The sequence below is a fragment of the Strix aluco genome, chromosome 5 (genome assembly GCF_031877795.1).
Source record: "Strix aluco isolate bStrAlu1 chromosome 5, bStrAlu1.hap1, whole genome shotgun sequence".
In the NCBI taxonomy this organism is placed as follows: Eukaryota; Metazoa; Chordata; class Aves; order Strigiformes; family Strigidae; genus Strix; species Strix aluco.
The window spans coordinates 6,070,789-6,091,115 of NC_133935.1; the positions used below are offsets into that span (position 1 = coordinate 6,070,789).

General features: G+C 38.3%; 1 protein-coding gene across 2 annotated transcripts in view; it reads left to right on the plus strand.

The window, feature by feature from the left end:
• Positions 1-20,327, plus strand: part of ANO2 (anoctamin 2) — a 195,504-nt gene that overhangs the window by 138,000 nt on the left and 37,177 nt on the right. The window contains exons 15-16 of one of the 2 annotated variants that reach the window (XM_074825701.1): positions 11,529-11,600; positions 17,195-17,396. In XM_074825701.1, the coding sequence (XP_074681802.1) occupies positions 11,529-11,600; positions 17,195-17,396 (274 nt within the window). The remainder of the gene's footprint in view (positions 1-11,528; positions 11,601-17,194; positions 17,397-20,327) is intronic. The other variant, XM_074825702.1, reaches the window with a different exon arrangement.

Here is a 20,327-nt window from a genome sequence, read left to right on the forward strand (position 1 = left end):
ATTATTTTCCTAGTTGTATCAGCCTTAATTTGTCCTACTTGAATCTCGTTCTATTTCATGCTTGTATTTCTGACTTCTCAACAGCTCCGTATTTAAGTCTCTGTCTTCTTTACTATTCACAACTTCTCCTAATTTATTATCATCTGCAAATTCAATTTATATGACTTTCAGAGTTATTGCTACTTTAAAAATAAGACAAACAGTATACCGATCTTTGACTAGATACTACATCACAGTTTCATGTATAGATTGCCACTACTTTCCACATTTTTCTGGTATGCGACTATAGAAATTTATTTTGTTGATATACCTACACCATTTTTATTAATGATAGGAAAGAATCAGACAAGCATTTTCAAGAGAATGAAATGTGAAATATTGTTTCCCACTGTTTCCAATTTTGCCAACTTTTTTTGTATTAATTCCAACTGGGACATTTCAAGGCAACTTTCAATAGATCTACATTTTTACTGCCAACTACCAACACAACTATATCTTGAAGGAAAAAAAAAGGTAAATGATCTGGGATGCTGGTGGGAAGGAGCTCCCTGGAAATCTTTGTGCGTTTTCTATACAGTTTTAACACATATATACAACTTGAATAAATATTACCTAATTCAGCCTAGTGTATGGTTAGTTATTATTTCTCTGTTTGGAAATCAGAAAGGATTTGGAATTAGAGTGCTACGAACTTTTGTTCTCCATCTTATATTTAGATCTGGGAGATCTAAACAACTTTGTATGAAGTTGTTGTTGGCTTAGTGGAAAGCAGTTAAGTTGTGCTTGTCAGTCAGATTTGGTCTAATATCTCTACTCCCTTGTGTTGTGAAAAAACCAGCAACCAAACCACCAAAAATTCAAGTGACCAGGCATTGTGATTTGGTGATTTGAAACTCCAGCTTTGGGAGCACTGAGGAGTATTGTACTTCATAAGAAATGACTGCCAATTTTATAATGTCACAAATATATATACTTTACAAAAATAAATTCATCGTTGAACTTACATTTTGGAAAAATGAAAATTGATACATACACTGGTGGTTGTAATTCCCTGAAATCACAGCTCTCAAAAGTCTAAAGATGATGCTAATAGTACCATAATGTATGTCTTTCATTACTCTATTAATCTCTAATTTCTGTCTTTCCCTTCCAGTGTTTCACAGATATATCTTTCTTACTATCCTATACTCTTTCACTCTTGTATCATTTTGGGGGGAAGCTCTGTGGTGTGTGTGTCTGTGTGTATGTGTGAGTGCGAAGATATGGGGATGTTCGTTATGGATATCTACTCAATATGACTTTCTTCATAGTCAGCCAAAAGAAATATTTTTCCTAGACATGGGGTCAGACCAAGCATCAAGTTGGACTCTCTGACTCTTCCCTCTGGAAGTGCCCCTTTCTGCACAGACTGCAGAGGAAGCTGGTAACAATTAGTCCCACTGTAATGAAGCAAGGCTTTGTGAGTACCTGCTCCCCTCATACTACTTCATTTGTGTAACGCATCTGGTGTCTGTTTCCCACCTCCCAGTCCTTTCATTTTTCGTGCTCATGGCGTGGTGATGCATATCTAGTACTGGTTGAAGGGTTAATGCAGAAATGGTATACCAACAGATTTCACTGTCTGGCTTTAAACAGTCAGGTAGAATGGCGCAGCAGGAGAAAGTGCATGGGCAGGACTCATATATCTCTGAAATGTGGCTTTTTTGGAGCAGACATGGAGATGGCTAAAGGCTGCTTTGCTCTTATACACCTCCCCATTCTTCCAGTCTTCCATTTGTTGACTGTTTACCCAGAACTCGTCTCTGCACTTCATCTATATATTATTAGCAAAAGTTTGCCTTTGTATATTGTGTTCTTCAAATGAGTGTCAATTAGTATAACATATTTAAATGTTAGAATACAAACTTAATTAACATTTTACAGCTGCCAATAAATGCTCTGGAGTCAGGAAAAGAATCTAGCATAGCCACATCCCCTTTTAATTATTTCCTTGCTTCCCAAACATTTAATTACCAACTTTTAAATGTTGCTGAAATTTACACCACTTCACTCTCCTCTGCTGTTGGTGTGATCATTCACAGTTTGTGTAAGCTAAATTTGAAATTGCAACCAAAGGAAACCCATATTGTGTTGCGTGCCTTTTTCTCCCACTTTGTGTGAGGATAAGTGACTTCACATGGTGTAAGACAATGGAGAATCTGGTTTTAAGTGTGCAGTGCCAAAGCCTTGGAGTGAGATTCTGCTTCATTGGAGTCACAGGGAATTTTGCTATTGATATCACAGGAGCAAGAATTTCAGCCTAGATTCTTCAAGCTAGGACACTGGACCAGAGTTGGGCCAGATAAGCTTCAAGGAAGCATAGAAAGGACATCTTTCCTCAGAGTCTAGCACTAAATGCATCTCATCCAGAACTGAAATCATATGTTCAGTTAAATTTTTTAATTATGTTCCCTTCACATTGAGGGAACTAATACATGCAGTTTAGAAATGTAACAAGACTATTAAATGTTGCTAAGAGACTCCCATATAAAGAATTGTAATTTGAGCTTTGCAAATTGCAGAATTGCCAACTGGCTTAGTTCCACTGGGCCCAAGTGGCTTATATTAAAAAGTATAATGGTGACTGAATGAGTGATTTTACAGATAAATTTCAGGTAAACTGTTATCTATCTGAGGCAAATAGACTTAAGGTTAACATAACATAACATAAAAGATAACATAATTTTGGACCTTTTTATATTCTAGGGAGAGATACTGCAAGTAGTTGGTTGTCTGATTGTGTAACTGACGCCTTTTAAAAGGATTTACACAGAGAAGATAGTCCTATACTTAAAATAATTTACAGAGAGAAACTTTTAAAATCACTGCCAGCATTAAAATGGTAGTGAAGTATGGGAACTAGTAAAAGGTCATTTTTTTTCTGAAAAATTATACCGGATAAGTTGTTTTAAAATGTGCCATGTTTGTTATTCCATTTACTTCTCCATCAGATGCTCACAGTTTACATGAGAAAGTGTGAAACCAGATTGACTATTAAAGTAATGGTGTTCTGGATTTCAGGGTACAAAGTGGTTGAAACTCCAGAACAATGTAAGGGAGTGAGTACTGCTGATAACTGATTTTTTTCTAAAGCCACTTTTTGAAACCCACCTTGTTCTCCCTTTGTTTAGCATGCCTGATAGGTCCGTGTCTAGTCAATATCAAAGCGCAGTAAGTTGATCTAATTGTGCAATTTGAAGTAAGCATGTCTGACACAGAGTCTGTCTTCCTTATGCATGACTATGTTTATGTAAGCATATTTTAAAGCCATGTGTTGCTTTTCATTACCTTCTTTAGGATAGGATCTCAGGAGTTACACTACAATCCAAAAGTTGACCAGGTGACAGGATATCCGTTCATGCCATGAACTTAATTTGTGGCATCCCACTACCACCTTCCCTACTACGACAGACCTGTGTACCACTGTCAGTCAGTTGTTTTGGAAATCCCACCAGATGTCTAAGTGTATTTGTGCATCTGTCCCTTTGCCTTCTTGGGATCAGACTCATTATGATTTATTAATCATCTACAAAAAGCATTGATAAACAATGAATATTTATGACTACAGATGTAACCCTATTGTTTGTGTAAATTATAGTGGTTTTCTGGTAATGTTCTGAATGGCTTCAAGTTTACATAAATAATTCATACTTGTAAAGCCATATGTTAAACTGTCATTGTAAAAAAAGAAGTGCTGCCAGTTTTCACTTGAACCGTATGTAAATATCAAGAAGTTGATTTTAAACAGTGATATAAAGACTAAGCACCTTAATGCCATTTACACAATAACGATCGCAATATGCTACAATGCACTAGACGCATTAAGATGAGTATCAAAAGCAAAATAAGTTTTAAATACAGCAGAGAAAGGAACCATTTTTATTTCTGAATAAAGTACAGTGTGTTAAATTAAACAAGTCTAACTTTACAAATTTAAATTACAGTGATAGCAAACCTCCAGCCTTTTGTTATTATCTTTAAGCGAATGAAGTGGCTTGAAGTACTTCCTTGAAACTACTGCAAGGAGCATTATTTTTTTATCTTTGAAATGAAGGTAGAATTTTCAGTGACATTGTCATATTTGTATGTGATTTTGAGACCTTGTGACCCTACCTGTCTACATACCCTACAGCTAATAGTTATCTCCTGATACAGTCAGGGTACATGCTGTTGCTGCAGAGGGAAAATCAGTAAGAAATCTAGCTGGCATGTTGTGGCTTACCCTTATTCCAGCAGTATGGTTGGGCAAATGGGCACATTCACCATGCCTTGGAGAACTTTGATGATAGATTTCATCTATGGACTGTAGCTTCTATCTCTCAGTTCTAATTGAATAATCAGAGCTAGTTTTTATCAAGGTATTCATTGTATGCATGTGATACACGTACACACACGCCCACATTTAAGTGTGTGTGTATATGTCAAGTTGTGTATATATATATACATATACACACATAGATACATACTTTGGGAAAGTTCAAAATATAGTGTTAAGACTATAAGGACTAGAAGATATCTGGATTAGCGGATCCTTTCCTCCATTCTGCCAGTGCCTCTGTTGACAGAGAAGAGGCTGGTGTGTCTTCTTTTCTGCCGGGCTTCCTTGTTCTCCATGACTGGAAGTATGACCCTCGCCTAACACAGTAACATCAGATGTCTGGTCCTGTGGAAGGGATGTGCATGTGCGTATCTTGAGGCACAAGGACTTGGCTACTCCCACATGCTTTCATAAGCCTTCTTATGTGAAACGCCAAGTGAGTGGCCCATGGCAGGGCTATAGTCTGTGGGAGATTTGTTTCCAATCACATCATAGGGGAAGAAACACAGCTGTGGGCTTGACTGATTGTTCCCATTCTGAGTGAGCGGTCTAAGCTAGCAGGAAAGCCTGATCACAGTTTGTAAGAACCTACAGCCAAAACCAAAAATCTGCCAGTAGATGCTCTTAACTGACAAAGTTGTAGCTAAATGCCAAGGCTGGAAGATGCAGATAAGCAAATTCAGCTTGGAAATAAGCCATACACTTTCAACAGCTAGGATAATTAGCAGTTGGAATGACCTAATAAGGCTTGTGACTTATTGTTCATCACAGAAATGCTCAAGCTGTGATTAGAGGTTTCTCTAAAAAATGTTAGTTAAAACACATTTATTATCCTTATAGCTAAAATCATCTCAAGAAAGTTCCATAGTTGCAAAGGAGACCAAGACTGGCTGGTTAACAATAACATTGCTTAGCCTTAAATTCCGTTAATTTACATGATCCTAGTATTGAGCCTTGCACACACTTCTCATAGTTCTCTATTCTGCATTTCTTCCACAAATGATTTAGAGTGTGTCCATTAAGTTCCACTGAAAGCTATCAGGGTGTCTGTACTATTCTGCATGTTTCAAAGACAGCAAAAAGTTTTTAATTAAAGGTTTTGCAGTCCTTCAGCTGGCTCCAAATGAGTCTTGGCAGTTCATTTTCCATGTGCAAGCCTGAAACAGAATGCTGCTCACAAAACAGAGCCATCTTTACTGTTAAAATGCCCTTACTGCTTTCTAATTAAGAAGAATAGAAAATGTTGTTCTCTCTTTTCATGGGTCTCAAACCAAAGGCTGTTTCAACTTCTGTGGGAGTGTGAAGGTAGAATTCCTAGCGACATATTCAGACTGGGATAGACACAGGCATTGGCAGATGCCCAGGGTGGCAGCAGTTTTGTCTTTCCTCTCAGAAGTTTGAGGGCTAGTGGTTCCTAATACAGGCTGGAACAGTCCCATGAACTTGTCCAGAGTTTTTTAGCTGTAATTACCACTGTGGGCCCCTGAAAGATCCCAGAAATGCTGATGTGAGTTGACTGCATCTCATTGTGTTTTGCCACCCTGGAATCCATTGTCTTCCAAAACTGCCTGTGTTGTAGGCTTATTCTGGCTCTTAACTTCTTTTAACCTCCAAATAGCGCTGAAGTACGCTCTTCTCCTTGCCTTTATCTTATTTCATGCCCAAAGTAAAATTATAGCAGCCCTTTGTTTCAGAAGCTCATTTCATTCCTTGTCTTGAGCCTGCTATACACATGCGATATTTTGGGTTTTACGCAAATACAGAAGAGCTGTATTTGGTACTAAAATTCTTATTTCTAGATGATCATTTGGACAGCACAGTTTTTACACAAATTAAAGCTTTTGTTTCTACAAAGAAAAGTGCAGTTATAAAATTTACATTTATTTGTTTGATGCTTCCTGGGTGTACTTAGACATGAATTTCTGGATTTTGTCATCGGAAATATACTTTTGTGGCTTTTTAGTGTTGCTAGCTGTGCAAGACCTTAGGAAGCCAAGAGAGAGTGGTCCTGGATTCCATTCTTCCCTGAGCATCTTTTACTAAGTTCCAGTCAATTATTGCAGCTCTGTGCAAGTCCAGTGAAGTCATTGGGGTTGCCCAGGTGCAACCGCACTGAAAAGCCTGAATTTCAGAACTGGAGTTACAAAGCAGGATGCAGAAGAGAGAAAATATGTTGCTTTACTCCCCAAGTGCAGGTTGAGCTGGCATGGCTGATTGTTAGAAACACCTGCTTTGAGGAGGTGTTCTCTTGTGGGACAATATAAATAAATAACTGAAATACTTGTGATCTGAGCAAACTGGCTGTGGTTTAATTCACAGAGAAACATAGAATTGTTTTCACAAAGCCGCTTCGTGCTGTCCAAGTGCAGTATATTTCCAGGTTTTCACAGCTCAGAGGCCCACCTGAGCATGCAGAGCTCCACATGTTGGATCTTTGCCATGTTAGGTAACTCATAAGGAAATAAACCATCCAGCAAAACCTAGATGGTGCTTCATTTTTTTTTTTTCTCTTCTGATATTTTAATTTTATTTTTTATTTTCTAATAGGAAAGAAATATATTCCTGTATGGAACACATTCCACACCACATTAAATATTGAAACAGAAACGCATCACTACACCCAGAACAACAACTATTTTTTCCTCCAATACAACTGGAAATACATCACTGTATTTAAAGAAACTGAAAGAAAGATTTTAAATGATATCTTTTAGTTTACTTGTTCACCACAAAAATATATTCTCTGTCATGAGGTTTTCTGTCTGCATATAAATATTTCCCTGCAATAGTGTTTCTCCTGGGGAATATTCCACAGTGTAACATATCTGTCACTGAGATTGTTCTTCACATGATTTGTTTCATATTGTTATGTCAATAAATGCATACACCTCTTGGGCTGCTCCAGATAGATTCCCTGCCTGCTTGGCTGAGTTTTCATCAACCTTCAGGAAAGCTTTCCTACCCCAGTCTAAAATCTAGGCAATGTTCTCTAATGCACGTTATCGATTAGAATGGGGCATGTGTCATATCCTATGAGAAATTTATGAATGAATTCCACTAACTTAGGATAAACCACACTTGCTGCAGTGTGCAAGTGTAATATTTTGATCACAGACAAGGTGTTCTTGATACCTCACAGTACAGTCTTTTAGCGGCTAGATGGCACTATTGCCAGAGAGTAGAATCAGGTGCGATAGAAAATACCAAGCGAATTTACAGATTTGGTTTTCTCAGCAAGAGCCGTAACAGAAGGGAGCCTTCAGCTGCCTACTATATTGATTTAAATTTCAGAATTTGGTTTGTGCCATGAATGTTGTCTAAGTAACTCAGTAATATTTTCAGCCAGCTTTTTTATCTTCCCCTTAATGGCATAGCAACTCAGGCATGTTGTTCAGATCTCCCTTTGGCTAAGCACTACAGAAAATGGCAAACTCATGGCAAAGTCACCTAAAGTTAAAGGAGGCACATGCATGAAAGAGAAAGCTGACTGGATGGCATGCTGATCTTCTCTTCCTTCCTTTCTCCACTTGCCTTTTCCTCTGCACACCCTCTCCTCCCTCCTCTCCCTAATTTCCCTCTTTGAGTCATTCATTGCAAGGGACTGGGGAAGCACTGCCAAAGTGTCATCACTCCACCAAGCTCTGTTCAATCTGCACTGCCTTGTTCAGTGTTCAAAAACAAACATGATTTTGTTTATGCCGTTGCACCAACACCACAGATGTGCCGGGTGCTGGTGCCCAATCACTGGCAGCAGTGGCTGTAGGGGTGGCTTCTGTAAGAAGTGGCCCAGGATGCTCCAGTGGACCCACCGCAGGGCACAGTTGAGCACCTCGGCAAGATCTGGGAAAGAGTGTGCAAGAAAGGGTAAAATGCTGCCTGGCAGTGAGGAGAGAGGGGGAAAAAATGTGAGAAAGCCCTGAGAGCACCAAGGTGAGAAGGGGAGGAGGGGAGAAGGCACTCAAGGTGTCCGAGCAGAGATTCCCCTGCAGCCACTGGAGTGACCGTGGTGGGGCAGGTATTTCCTGAGGGCAACCATGGAGCAGATACCCACATTACAGCCTGTAGAGGACCCCATCCTGGAGTGGGTGGCTATTTCCTGAAAAACTGCAGCCCCTGGAGAGCCCACGCTGGAGCAGGTTTATCCTGAAAGACTGCAGCCCATGGAAGGACCCACACTGGAGCAGGGGAACAGTGTAGGGATCAAGGAGTGGCAGAGAGGAGCTGTTATGGACTGACCCCATAACCCACCGTTCCCCATCCTCCTGCACCACTTGGGGAAGGAAATAGAGGAGTCCAGAATGAAGGACTGGACTCGGCCCTGGGAAGAAGTTGGGATAGAGGTGAAGTGGAAGGAGTTTTTAGTTTTGCTTTTATTTCTCACCATCCAAACCTATTTTCAATAGTGATAAATTAAATTAATTTTCCCCAAGTCATGTCTGGTTTGCCCATGATAGCAATTAGTAAGTTATCTTCCTGTCTTTACCTCAGCTCACAAGCTTTTTCATCTTAGTTTCTCTCCCCATTCTTTGGAGGAGGGATAGTGAGAGAGTGTCTGGGTGGGCATCTGGCAGCCAGCCCAGGTCAACCCACCACAAGAGAAAGGACTATTTTTGTCCTTTTCAGCAAGGTATTTTCTTTGGAGGCAGTCCATAATTCATTAGTAATTCCCAGTAATAAATTTAAATTTTAAGAATCAGTTATGCTTCTAAATCTTTATTCCAGGAATTTATTGTATTGAACTCATCAGGCACAAAGTGCTTTTGAAAAGCAATAATTTATGTAAAACAAGTATTCAGGTGTTAAACCTAGGGCTTCCAAAATGACTGGTGTTGTTAGATGCCTCTACATTCTTAAAACACCTGCTGAGATTAAAGAGGGCAAACACTCTAATAACTGCAGTTCTTAAACTCTCCTGAAGTTGGGACCCTTAAATGGGTTAATCCTAATGTCTCTTAATGCCTGGAAATGTAGGCTTAGGCACATCTTCTGATAGTCATCTGTAAAAGTACACGTCAATCATTGCCCAATTTTCCTCATTTTCTTCTTTCCTGTAACTATCCAGTTCTATTTTTCTAAAAAAACAAACACCTCTCCCCCTAAACAGGACAAATAGCTATTTATTTTTCATAATGGACAACTGTTTCTTAATGTATTCCCTGATTTCTCAGTTTTGTAAGTTGCTGAGGAATTATCAGCATGTGATTTTTTTTCTTGACTTGGATAGCCAGTAGATAATGTCAGAATCCTGGCTGATGCTTCAAAATACAGTAAATGTCTTACATCACCAGAAATATTGAACAAAAACCCACAAAACATGAAAAACCTTGGTCACTTTGCAATTCAGGGTTTGGCGAGCATGATTCATGACATGTGAAAGTTTGATCTTGATATTATGGTTTCATATTTTCCAAAACTCTTACTGCTAGAGAGATTTTTGAAGTAATTTTCTTGGTAATTTTTGCCAGTTCCTGGCCCTTTTGTATAAATCACAAGTTTCTCTTTCCACTTCAGTATGGTTACAAAAGATTTTTTTTTTTTTTTCTTTAACTGCTTTGGCTAGCATTAACGCATTCTGCCGTTTTACTTCTTTAGTGTTTTTCCCCTAGTGAAATTGTTAGATGTGGTGTCCTTCAGGCCTCCTTGGAGTATATTCACTTAGACCTTCTTTATGTCCTGTATAATTGCTGAGTGGTAAAAGCCAAAATGAAATGAAATGCATCTGTGCTTTCACAGAAATGCTTTTTAAAGTAGCTTCCAGCTAAATGATGGACTCCATTTATGTACTGTATGGAGTATTTATGTACTGCATACATTGGGCCAAATTATTTGTGCTTCTGCTTGGGTTTGCTATGGCCCAGTCCTGCCAGCATTCTCCCACAGGAGACATGCTTGACTTGCCTGTTTGAACAGCTGAGCTGAGAAGAGAGGATGCTGAGTAATGCTACTTTCCACAGTGTTTGAGGCACCACCACAATGGCAATGGTTATGTAGACAGGATCATGTCTTTGGTCTAATTCCACATCCCTGTAAACTCCATGAGAAAATTCACAGCTGCATTTCTGCACTTGGAGTATATACTGTACTCCTAGTGCTTCTTTGGGAAAGCCTTTTACAAAGGCATAATACTTCCGTATTTGTATTTTTATCTGAGGACAATTGTGCCTTAGAAATGGTTTATTTGAAACCTTTGACCTTAATTCTAATCTGATTTAAATTCATTTAAATTCAGAATAACTGGGTTAACTCCAATGTAAGTGAAGTACCAGTCCATGGGATAGCAACGGTGGTTCACAGAAATGCAAACAGCAGCTGGCTCTGTGTCCTTAGTTAATTCGATTATATAGTTTTAGTTTAACTTCAACAAAGTAATGACCTTATTATTTCTTTAAGAAACCTATTTTGAGAGAAAGGAATCGTATTTCTTATATAAATCTACTTTCAAATATCTTCTTTAGATGTACACGTTGCTAGAGATGGAGTTAGGTTTGTGTGGGGAGAGTAAAAGCATACTAGATTTCACTGATCACAGTTGCTTTAAATTACGCAATGAAGAGAGAGATGCTGTTTGCACATGAAGAAAACAGGGTTGGCAGCAGAGATCACAGAGGGGGCTTGCCTTTGTAGTTTCTCTCTTCTATAGACCAAGTACCAGGAGAAGGATCAGGGTGTCTTTGCAAGAACTATCTTAGGGGCCACATTTGGCCAAGGTAATCATTAGACAAAAAATCTGTGTTCAATGGTAGTAATCGTCCTTTTCATGATTTCTGTCTCAGGCACTATTCTTCTGAAGTTTTATAAGAAGCAATTGAAAATAAATGTCTGAATCTTGCTTTGTCTAAATGTAAATTATAGTGAATCTCAGGGCTTACTCCTGATATTATGAAATTTAGTAAGAGCTGAATACATTTCTTCAAATATTAAAATCATAGTTACACACACTTTCTGATTTTTGCAGGCATTTTCTATATATCTTATTTAACCTCTTACCCTGTTTTCTCTCAAATTAAAGTCTGCTTTAAAATATCAGTGTTCTAAATCTTATAATCATCTTCAAAATTACAACAGGAGTAGGGGAATTGAAAATATTTTTCAATAAAAGATCTTACTAACTCCAATATTTGCTATTGTACAGTTCTGTAATGTCTATTAGTTTCTTTGTGTTTTGTCACAGGATGAAGAGAAGCTGACATGGAGTGACCGTATGCCTGGATATGCAACAAATTTTGGATTGATTTTATTTATGGTAATATAATCTGCATTTCTGCACATTTATTAGGTGTGAGAAACTTTGCAATGAGCATCTTGAGTGGAATCATGAATTAGTATTCTCAAAGCTGCTAAAAATCTGAAGAAAGCTAGGGTTATAACCTGCAGTTTGTGAGAAATATGTGTCCTGTTAGGAAGACTGGTAGAGCTCAATGCCTACCTCCAGCTTTATTGCCTTTTTCCAAAGGCTGCTTATGAGAGAGCTGTTGGCTAGATGACTTGCTGTAATGACAGCAGCTCATTACTTGGTTTCTGCTCCATCCTCCATTATGTGATAAAGGGAAGCCTACTGTGTACTTGCTTGTGTGTATAGTATTGCCTATGCTCTGTCCAAATGACATATAGAAGTGGTGAGCTTACTGAATAGGTGACATACAGGTGGAATGTTGCTGAGAAGTACGTGTCCAACACACATTCAGGGATGTACTATACTGTAGTCGAGGAAGACCATGGTATACACTCCTCACTTGAGAACAAGAATAAGGTGTGCAGGTCAGCCAACTGTAAAGTGTGGACACCACTGTCCTAGCGAAATTTCCAACAGACCATAAACACATCATCAAGCTGCTAGACTTTGCAAATAGCAATAGGAAAGCCTGGCTAATAAACCTTAAATTACATTGCTAAGCATCCCATTATCCCTCTGGTTACAGAAATTACTGAATGAAAGCATGTATTCACTTCTAGAGCCAGTATAAAATGGCAATGAAATATGCTGGTTTACACCACAGGAGAATCTGGCATGGGAAACTTACTTAGGGACTAAATTATTTTAAAATACATAAGTGCATTTCTAATATACTGGAATTTGCATATACTGCAACAGATGTCCTGTGAAGATTTAATTTCTATTTCTGACAATCAAAACCATTTTATATTTACAATGAAGTCAAATTAATGTCTACATTTTTATAAATACATGTGTATATATTTATGAAGAGATATATATATTGTATATTAAGTATATTTTCTGTACATATTAGGTGTGTCATTCACATATATATGTATGTACTTAGAACATTTTAAGTGAGTTTATTGTCCTGAGGCCATATCAAGCATTTTTTTTTTAAACAGAACCTCTGGCATCAGTTGGGACTTTGCTTAAAGCAGAGTATACTGAATATGACTACGCATATAGCCATGATTTCATTTTTACAAGTCATTCTTTTGCACACAAGGTGCTTACATGTGCTCTTGACTTTAACCACATGTTTAAATCTCCCCTAAGCATGAGCTTAAAGTGCTTTCCTGAGTCATAGCCTATGTATTACACTTCCTGCTTACTGTAACATCTCAGAGAGATTTATAAAGGTAAAACGTAGAGCTCCAGTTCTTCAACTTCTAGTGGAACTATGCTGGTTTTCACCATTTGGAGAAGTGGTCACAATGATTTTTTTAGGGTATTTTGAACATTAGTAAGATGTAAGCACCTACAGGAGACAACTTACAAACCATGCATGAAATTCAAGTCAGCTCTTGATGAGGTAGAGCCAGCTCTGCTTTCCCATGTGGAGATTACAATCTACACTTTACTGTATGTAATGTTTCTTTTTTTTTTTTCCTGCTAGATTAGTTAAACAGGAATTGGAAACATCAGACTAAAGTTTGCTGTCAGCTTGTGCAATAGAATCACACTGAGGAGACTAAACTGGTCTCATCTACCTCCGTTATTATTATTCACACAGACTAATTCTTTTACCTGTAAGCACTACATACATAATAGGTGATGAAATCTTGAATTTATGTGTGCATGTGTACATATACAGCACACAGACATAGAAGAACCAGACACAGATACACACACACACGGGCTGCAATTTCTAGTGCTGCAGAAGTGATTGTTGAAGTCTTAATATTACCTTTTCCAGGCCCAAAGGGTCTGGCAGCGCAAACCCTCAGGTATTTTCCATGAAGATGTCTACATTGTTATAGAATGATGTAGCTGTGTTCTGTCCCTCCGTCCCCCAGTTTACATGCCATACTGTCCCTGATGATTCTTGACCCTGCTAATGGTTTTCTTACTGTAAAACATTTTCTCTTTATTTTTCATTTGCACACTTCTTTTGTATACTTCATTTTTGTGAATCCTCTTTCAAGAACGGTGTGGGTTTTTTTTTTCTTTTTTTTCTTTCTGGCTTTTCCTCTGTCTTTATTAAGCTAGGTATGCTGTTGGTTTCTTTAAAAGTGTGGGTTGAAAAAAATGTTGGGTTTGGTTCTCTTGCCCAATCAGTTTTGGTGTTTTACACCACCAGATAATTCTACACATTTAGATGCTTTAAAATCTGGTCACAGCAATTTTGTTGTACACAAAGCCTCACTTGGCTGCAGAGGAGGCAGAAGATCCAACCTCGATTTAAGCAATGTCTTTTAGCACAGAAGTCCACAAGTCTTATTTTTGCCCAGTAAGACCAGTGGTATGTGGAGGTCTAGACTCAGCTGGGCATATACAGGTTTGGCGTGTGTGTGATTAGTAACAGCATATGTCACAGTTTAGAAACTCCACATTTAGAAGGTACATGTCATGGCGAAGATTTCTGAGTTTGTGATGAAAACATTGATAGCTGCTGGAAGAGAGCAGGATGACATGGAGCATTGCCATCACTGGAACCTTTCTTTGTCTTCATTGCATGTGGCTCAGTCAGAGGAAGGAAGAAAACCAATTAATGTCATGGCACAAGATTTCAGCCTGTTCCTTCTTTTGGACCCTGTTGCCCTATTCTTACTCACATGGCATAATACTTGACTCTAGAATAGCCCCACTGGGGAGCTAAAGAACTATTTGGACATTAAATTGTTATCCTACTTGGATGAAGGTATCAGTCTAGCCCATGGGGTTTTATAGCTTCCTTCTCAGATCTAGTATGTTTTCCTGTTTGTCTTCGTTCATACCAGGCTCAGTAGGTGACCTTTTCTGCAGCCAATTTTTACATCTGTTTCTAAGCAATTCGGTCCTTAACAGACTAGTTTAGATATTCAGTGAAGAAACTGTCTGCCATGGTAGGAGACAGAACAGCCCAGATGAAAAGTTGACAATGACAACAAAAGCCAAAGTAAGCAGTTGAATGAAAGGCGACCATCTGATCTGGAATCTGGGCTAAAAAGGTATTGTAAGGAACTGGAGAAACACTGTGAAGATACAGGAACCACTCCCTCCCAGTGACTATCTGGGGAGTGAGAACTATGCTCTCAGTTACTGTGCAGTCCTACAAGTCCTCCTCAATTTTCTCTTGTTGCTGGATGCATAGATAATGAAGACTCCTAAAGGAGTGTTTTTCCATCTGTGTCTAAGCAGATGTTTAAAAACAGCTGGGCAACCGAGTACTTTCTGAAGCCCTGGTGCTTTTGCAAAACCAATATCTTTGTTCTTTAAACAAACAGAGCATATTTTTTGGGTAACTTTGTACGTTTTGCTATGGCACTGCATGGATTGAAAAGGCCTCAATAGTGCAAGCCTCTGATAGTATCTCATCCTCCAATAATCTTCCTCATTGCTATGGTTCCCCTGAATCCTTTGTTCAGGTTTAAGAGTATGCTATTCAACTTCCATGACCTGAAATTTCCTCTTTCTCTGTTTAGTGATGGCTGTCCTTGATGACTTTTCTTCCTGTAGGGTTAAGATAGCATTTCTAAGTGGAAGCTTGTTATGGAGATAGGTGTCTGTGGAGGCTCAGAGAGCTCTTCATCTCCAGAGAGTTACATACAAGTTTACTTTGCTGGTTTTCCTTGTTCACCATTATAGTAAAATTTTCAAAGAAATCCAGATGGGAAAGAAACAGGAAAAGAGTATTTGGAAGGTGATAAAGAGGAAGAAATCTGTGACCCAAACTAAGAAAAAGAAAAAAGCTTAAGGTGACTGTAGAGGTGGAAGGTGAATTAGATTACTGCCAGGTGGTGCTTTTTTGTTTTCTCTCTTTGTTGGGGATATTACTCTCTACTCCAGTAATAGTTTCTGCAATGGGCAAATTAGGTAAAAGTTCTGATCTGTTCCTGCACCACTTCTGTCACAGCAAGAGTTGAGCAGATAGTTCAACATGAATCAGATTTTTTTTCTGTATGTTTAGTAGGTAAGTGAAAAAAAGATAAAAATAGGCAGAAAAATTAGAACTGTTTTCCCAACACAATGAAAACTACAAAAAGAAAGGAAATAATTTTTTCCCCATTTGAAACATTTTCGAAGTGTTTTATGTTTGGACTTTTTTCTTTAAAACCAGTATTTGAATTAAAAATATTAGCATGAAGCAAAAACTCATCATTCACCTACATTTCATTTAAAGTTGAAACATTTCTTTAAACAATCAAAATTAAATATTTTACTACATCCAACATTTTATTACTATTTTCTCACTAAATGTCTTTGTGAATTTCATTTGATATCTCCAGGAGTTCCTCCAAATTGTTATTTTTAGTAAGTTTATGAGTTCTGCATTAAAACTAAGTGTGCCCAGTTTTCATCTGCAACCTTTAGTATAGCTCTCATTCTTGTTCTAGTTCTTTTGCAACAGTATTTTTCATAGGACAACCTTCCTCTGTATACAGAAATTCAACAAATTATTGGTGGATCATTAAAATGACTTAAATTTCCTTAAACCTGCATTGTGAATCTGGGCCCCTAGGCCCATTGAAATAATTGCAATAATCTAATCTTTAACATTTAGGTAGTCTCTTTCATCTGAGGATCTCAAGTTGTTTTACCTAAAATAAGGAATGTATATTAGAATTCTTGCCAAAGGCAAAAATGGAAGAGAAAAATGTACCCTCTCCCCCTTTCCTGCCTAGGCTATGAAAATTTTCTGGTCTTTATTGTTATTTTATTGATTTTTTTTCATGGTGGGGTGGGGTATTTTTGAAACCAGGATACCACAACCCTGTGAAATTCAAATTATTCTTGTGGGAAATTGACCTTAAGTAGCAGGGCTGACTTTCTTTATCTCGTGGGTCAAAGACAGCTCATGAAGGATACTGGGCTACTAACTGATTTTGGGGACAGAAATGTAAAGTGAAGCCCTAGTAACCCTGTTTAGGTCAGTCTTAAAAGAATAATATCAAGGTAAACATTTACTTTTTTTTTTTTTTTTTTTTAAATTTAATTTTTGGCAAGAGTTGAGCAAACACAACTGAAGAGTAAGGTGCCACTTCTGCTGTGCAGAGCTGAAGCTGTTTCAGCCAGTAAAGCCTATTTACTTGTCTGCACATACAAGTAGGCCCTTCAGGCCAAGCCATCTGAATCTATTGCCAAATAAAAGACCTTGCTTAATACCTGCATTTGGACCTGAACTACCTGCGTTCCACCAGTATGGCATGAATAACGTGTGGAGCTTTAATCAGGGAGAGCATGCCCATCTTCAAGAATTGTTGTGGCAGTTCAGAGTTCTGCATCCAGTTTCTTCATTTATGTCTCTGTTAGGGAGTTTTGAATTCTCACATTTTAATTTGATTATCCCTGTATTATTGTTGCGCTAAGAAATAACCACATAATGCCAATTCATGGAACAAACCCAACATATCAGTCAAAGTTTCTGTTTAAATGCTAGTATCAAACTTGAGCTAATCTATCTGCACATTTCTTTGCAGATTATGCTGACGTTTTCAGCAGTGTTTGGTGTGATTGTATACCGAATCACAACAGCAGCGGCTTTGTCCTTCAGCACAAAGGAGACAACCAGATCAAATGTTCGAGTGACTGTGACCGCAACTGCTGTCATCATTAACCTCGTTGTGATACTTATACTTGATGAAATTTATGGAGCTGTTGCCAAATGGCTGACAGAAATTGGTAAAACTATCTCACCACATTCCTCATTAGTACGTTACATGTATTGACACGAGAGTATGCGAGGAGGTTCTAATAGGAATATTTCCCACTAAAGAGTGCCAGTGAAAATATTCAGGCCTATGGGGTAAGATGCTCAGACATGCCTCTCTGAACTAGGGGTCTAAGCTGCAACATGCAATGTGCCACTAATAGGACTAATTAGCCTGGCCATAATGCCATGTTAACGCAGCTGTGCTATTTCCAGGATCTCAGCTGGTATTTCTGCATTACATTGGCTCTGGGCCAAGATCCACTTATCTAGAGCTGGTTGAGAATTTTTGACCTGGTGTGTATTTTGATATATGTCTTTACCTCTTGGAGCTTGGTTTATTGAAAGTCATTGGTTTGTTTCAATGATGTTGCTGGCTCTGGCAAAGCTAGTCTGGCAAAGGTTTACCATGTTATGTTGCTGCTGTGATTTTTACCAGGTCCTTACCACTCAAAGGATTTTATTGCCATTATATGGCATGTCTGGGCTGGATTTTTTAATAATAATAGCTATTTCAGTTAGAGGTTGGAATTATTTTTTTTAATGTTTTTGTATTATTACAAACCTGGCAATGTATTTAAATCTTTTAGAGGCAAGTCAGTCCTTTGACTACTATAGGGGTTTAGTCTGGAGTTTTCCTTTGTTATATACATTAGGTCAAAGACGTTTACTGATAGGGGTTTATGTGGGAGTTTTGTTTTGTTATGTAAATTAGGCCAAAGGTGTTAGCTGATAAGGCCCTAACATGAAATTCTTATTGCTGTCATTAAGTATTGTTTACCACATTTTTATACATCACTTCTAATTCTAGATGCTTCGAAGCCTAGGAACGTAAAATCAATTACTCAAAACACTGAAAATCAATCAGCAACCACAGATGCCTTTAACTGTAGTACACGCTCTACCTGTCAATTTTGGGTGTCTAAACTTAGGCATCCAAATTAGAAACTTTTTGATAATTGGAGCCTGACTCAATCATTCAAAATTGCAGATTCCCTTCTTGTAAAACCTACAGTGATGTGAAGCTGGCTGGAACTAGCAGATTTCAGATTAAAAATTTAGGAAGTCTTAAGACTTATGCTTTTTATCTCACGTTCTCAAGACGCTTTTAAAGTCACAAGTGAAAATGTCTATTTTAGTCTTATTTTCTGAAGAACACCATAAACTAAAGTTTTGTAGCTTTCATAATAGATGTCAAAATCTGAATTTTTGAAATATGGTCCTGTGGTTTTACCAGTAAGAATAGCCTGATAGTTTAGATTAAATTTGTAAAGTATTTGAAAGAAGCTAAGACAAAGCAATTCATTTTCACAGAATGCCGCCATATGGTGTTAATTTGTTTGCTTCTGTTTCGATCCAGCTTTGGGCAGAATGTATCAGGGTTACACAAATGAACTCTGTTCTAGTGGCATAAGGAAGCTCAGGCTTACTGTCCAGGCCAAAACTGTTCCCAGATTTTCAGCTTTCATATTACTGACAAGCTGCTGACTGTGTGCAATCTGATCAATTCTGTCCACTGCACCTGCCCAGGTAAGAAAGTGCACAACTGTTAAGGCACGGCACTGCTGTGTGAAAAGAGTAGGAAGAGATGAAAGCCAGACTTATTCTCTCTGGCAGTTTCTAGGCAAAAGTTGGGAAGTGCAAGCCACTGCCATTGCCTCTTTGGGGAAGCACAGAAGCAAAATCTCTCCCTTTGAAATGTGCACCTCTCTGAATTGTGAGAGAAACAAGAATTTCTTCTTTGGTGATTATTCTCCCCGTGTCACTTTGCATTTAATTCTAATCCTGCTATCTTTATTTAGGCAGCATTCCTAATTAGCCATCAGATGTTTTCTTTAAGAAGGATCCATCTGAGTAATCTCTAGTGCCACAAATTACATGAGTTAGAAAGTTCATTCAGGCAGCTTTCTCCAGTGCTAGGCTCAGATGCCAACTGTAATCACAATGTTAAAAAAAAAAATTGCAATTCATTCATCCTGATAAATGCTCCTTACCTTGTGAACTTTCATTTTGCTGAGCAGAGCAAAACATACTCAATTATTTTTTCACACGGCAGTTAATCAACAAGTTGAGGAACACACTTGTTGAGCTGGAGGAGCAGCTCTTGACAGCATAGGTTTTTATTCCAACCTCAAGCACACTTGAATCTTTGCTCAAGTGAAAAATTAAGTACATCTGTAAACACAAGAATAGTACCACTGATAGCAATTGCATTCTTCGTAGGATCAAAGTAATGCATCTGCCTCAATACCTGCTGAGTCAGTGCTTGGGGGAAAAAAAGTAGTAGTATTGTTGTAATCAATACAGAGAGCTTGTCGAAGATGCTCTAGGACCTCACGCACCTTGTGTGGATCCAGCAAAGCAGGGAACGGACGCCCCCTTACCCCAGATCAGACCAGCAAAAGAGCAGATTATATCCTGGTATTCTGAGGTTGATTACGTCATCTTCAATAATCAGGTGGTGTCAGACTTGATTTACAACTCATTTGCTCACTTGTAACTTCACTTAGGTCAAGGCAGAACCAGTCAAATGAGTATAAAATCAAAATTATTTGAGTTTGTGCCTTATAAAGGCAGCAATTCCTTCAGTGAACTAAGGCCCGTGACCCAGGTATCTCAGCTCATTCTCTGCCTGGAAACTTTCAGCTGCCCAATTTTGGTGTAACATGCTGCACAACCAGCCATACATTATGAGTGTATCTTTTTTTTTTTTTTTTTTTTTTTGAAAGTTTTCTCTCTTACTAATGCATCTATTCTGGCTGGATGCATTTCTTGTGTAGCAGACTCCTCTAGCTAGAGGACAAATTCTATGCATGCCTCTATTGGTATGGTATAGTATATCTGAGTGTGGGGAGGGAGTGAAGTGCTGGGTGAGTCTCTGGAACCATATACGGTGTGCAAAT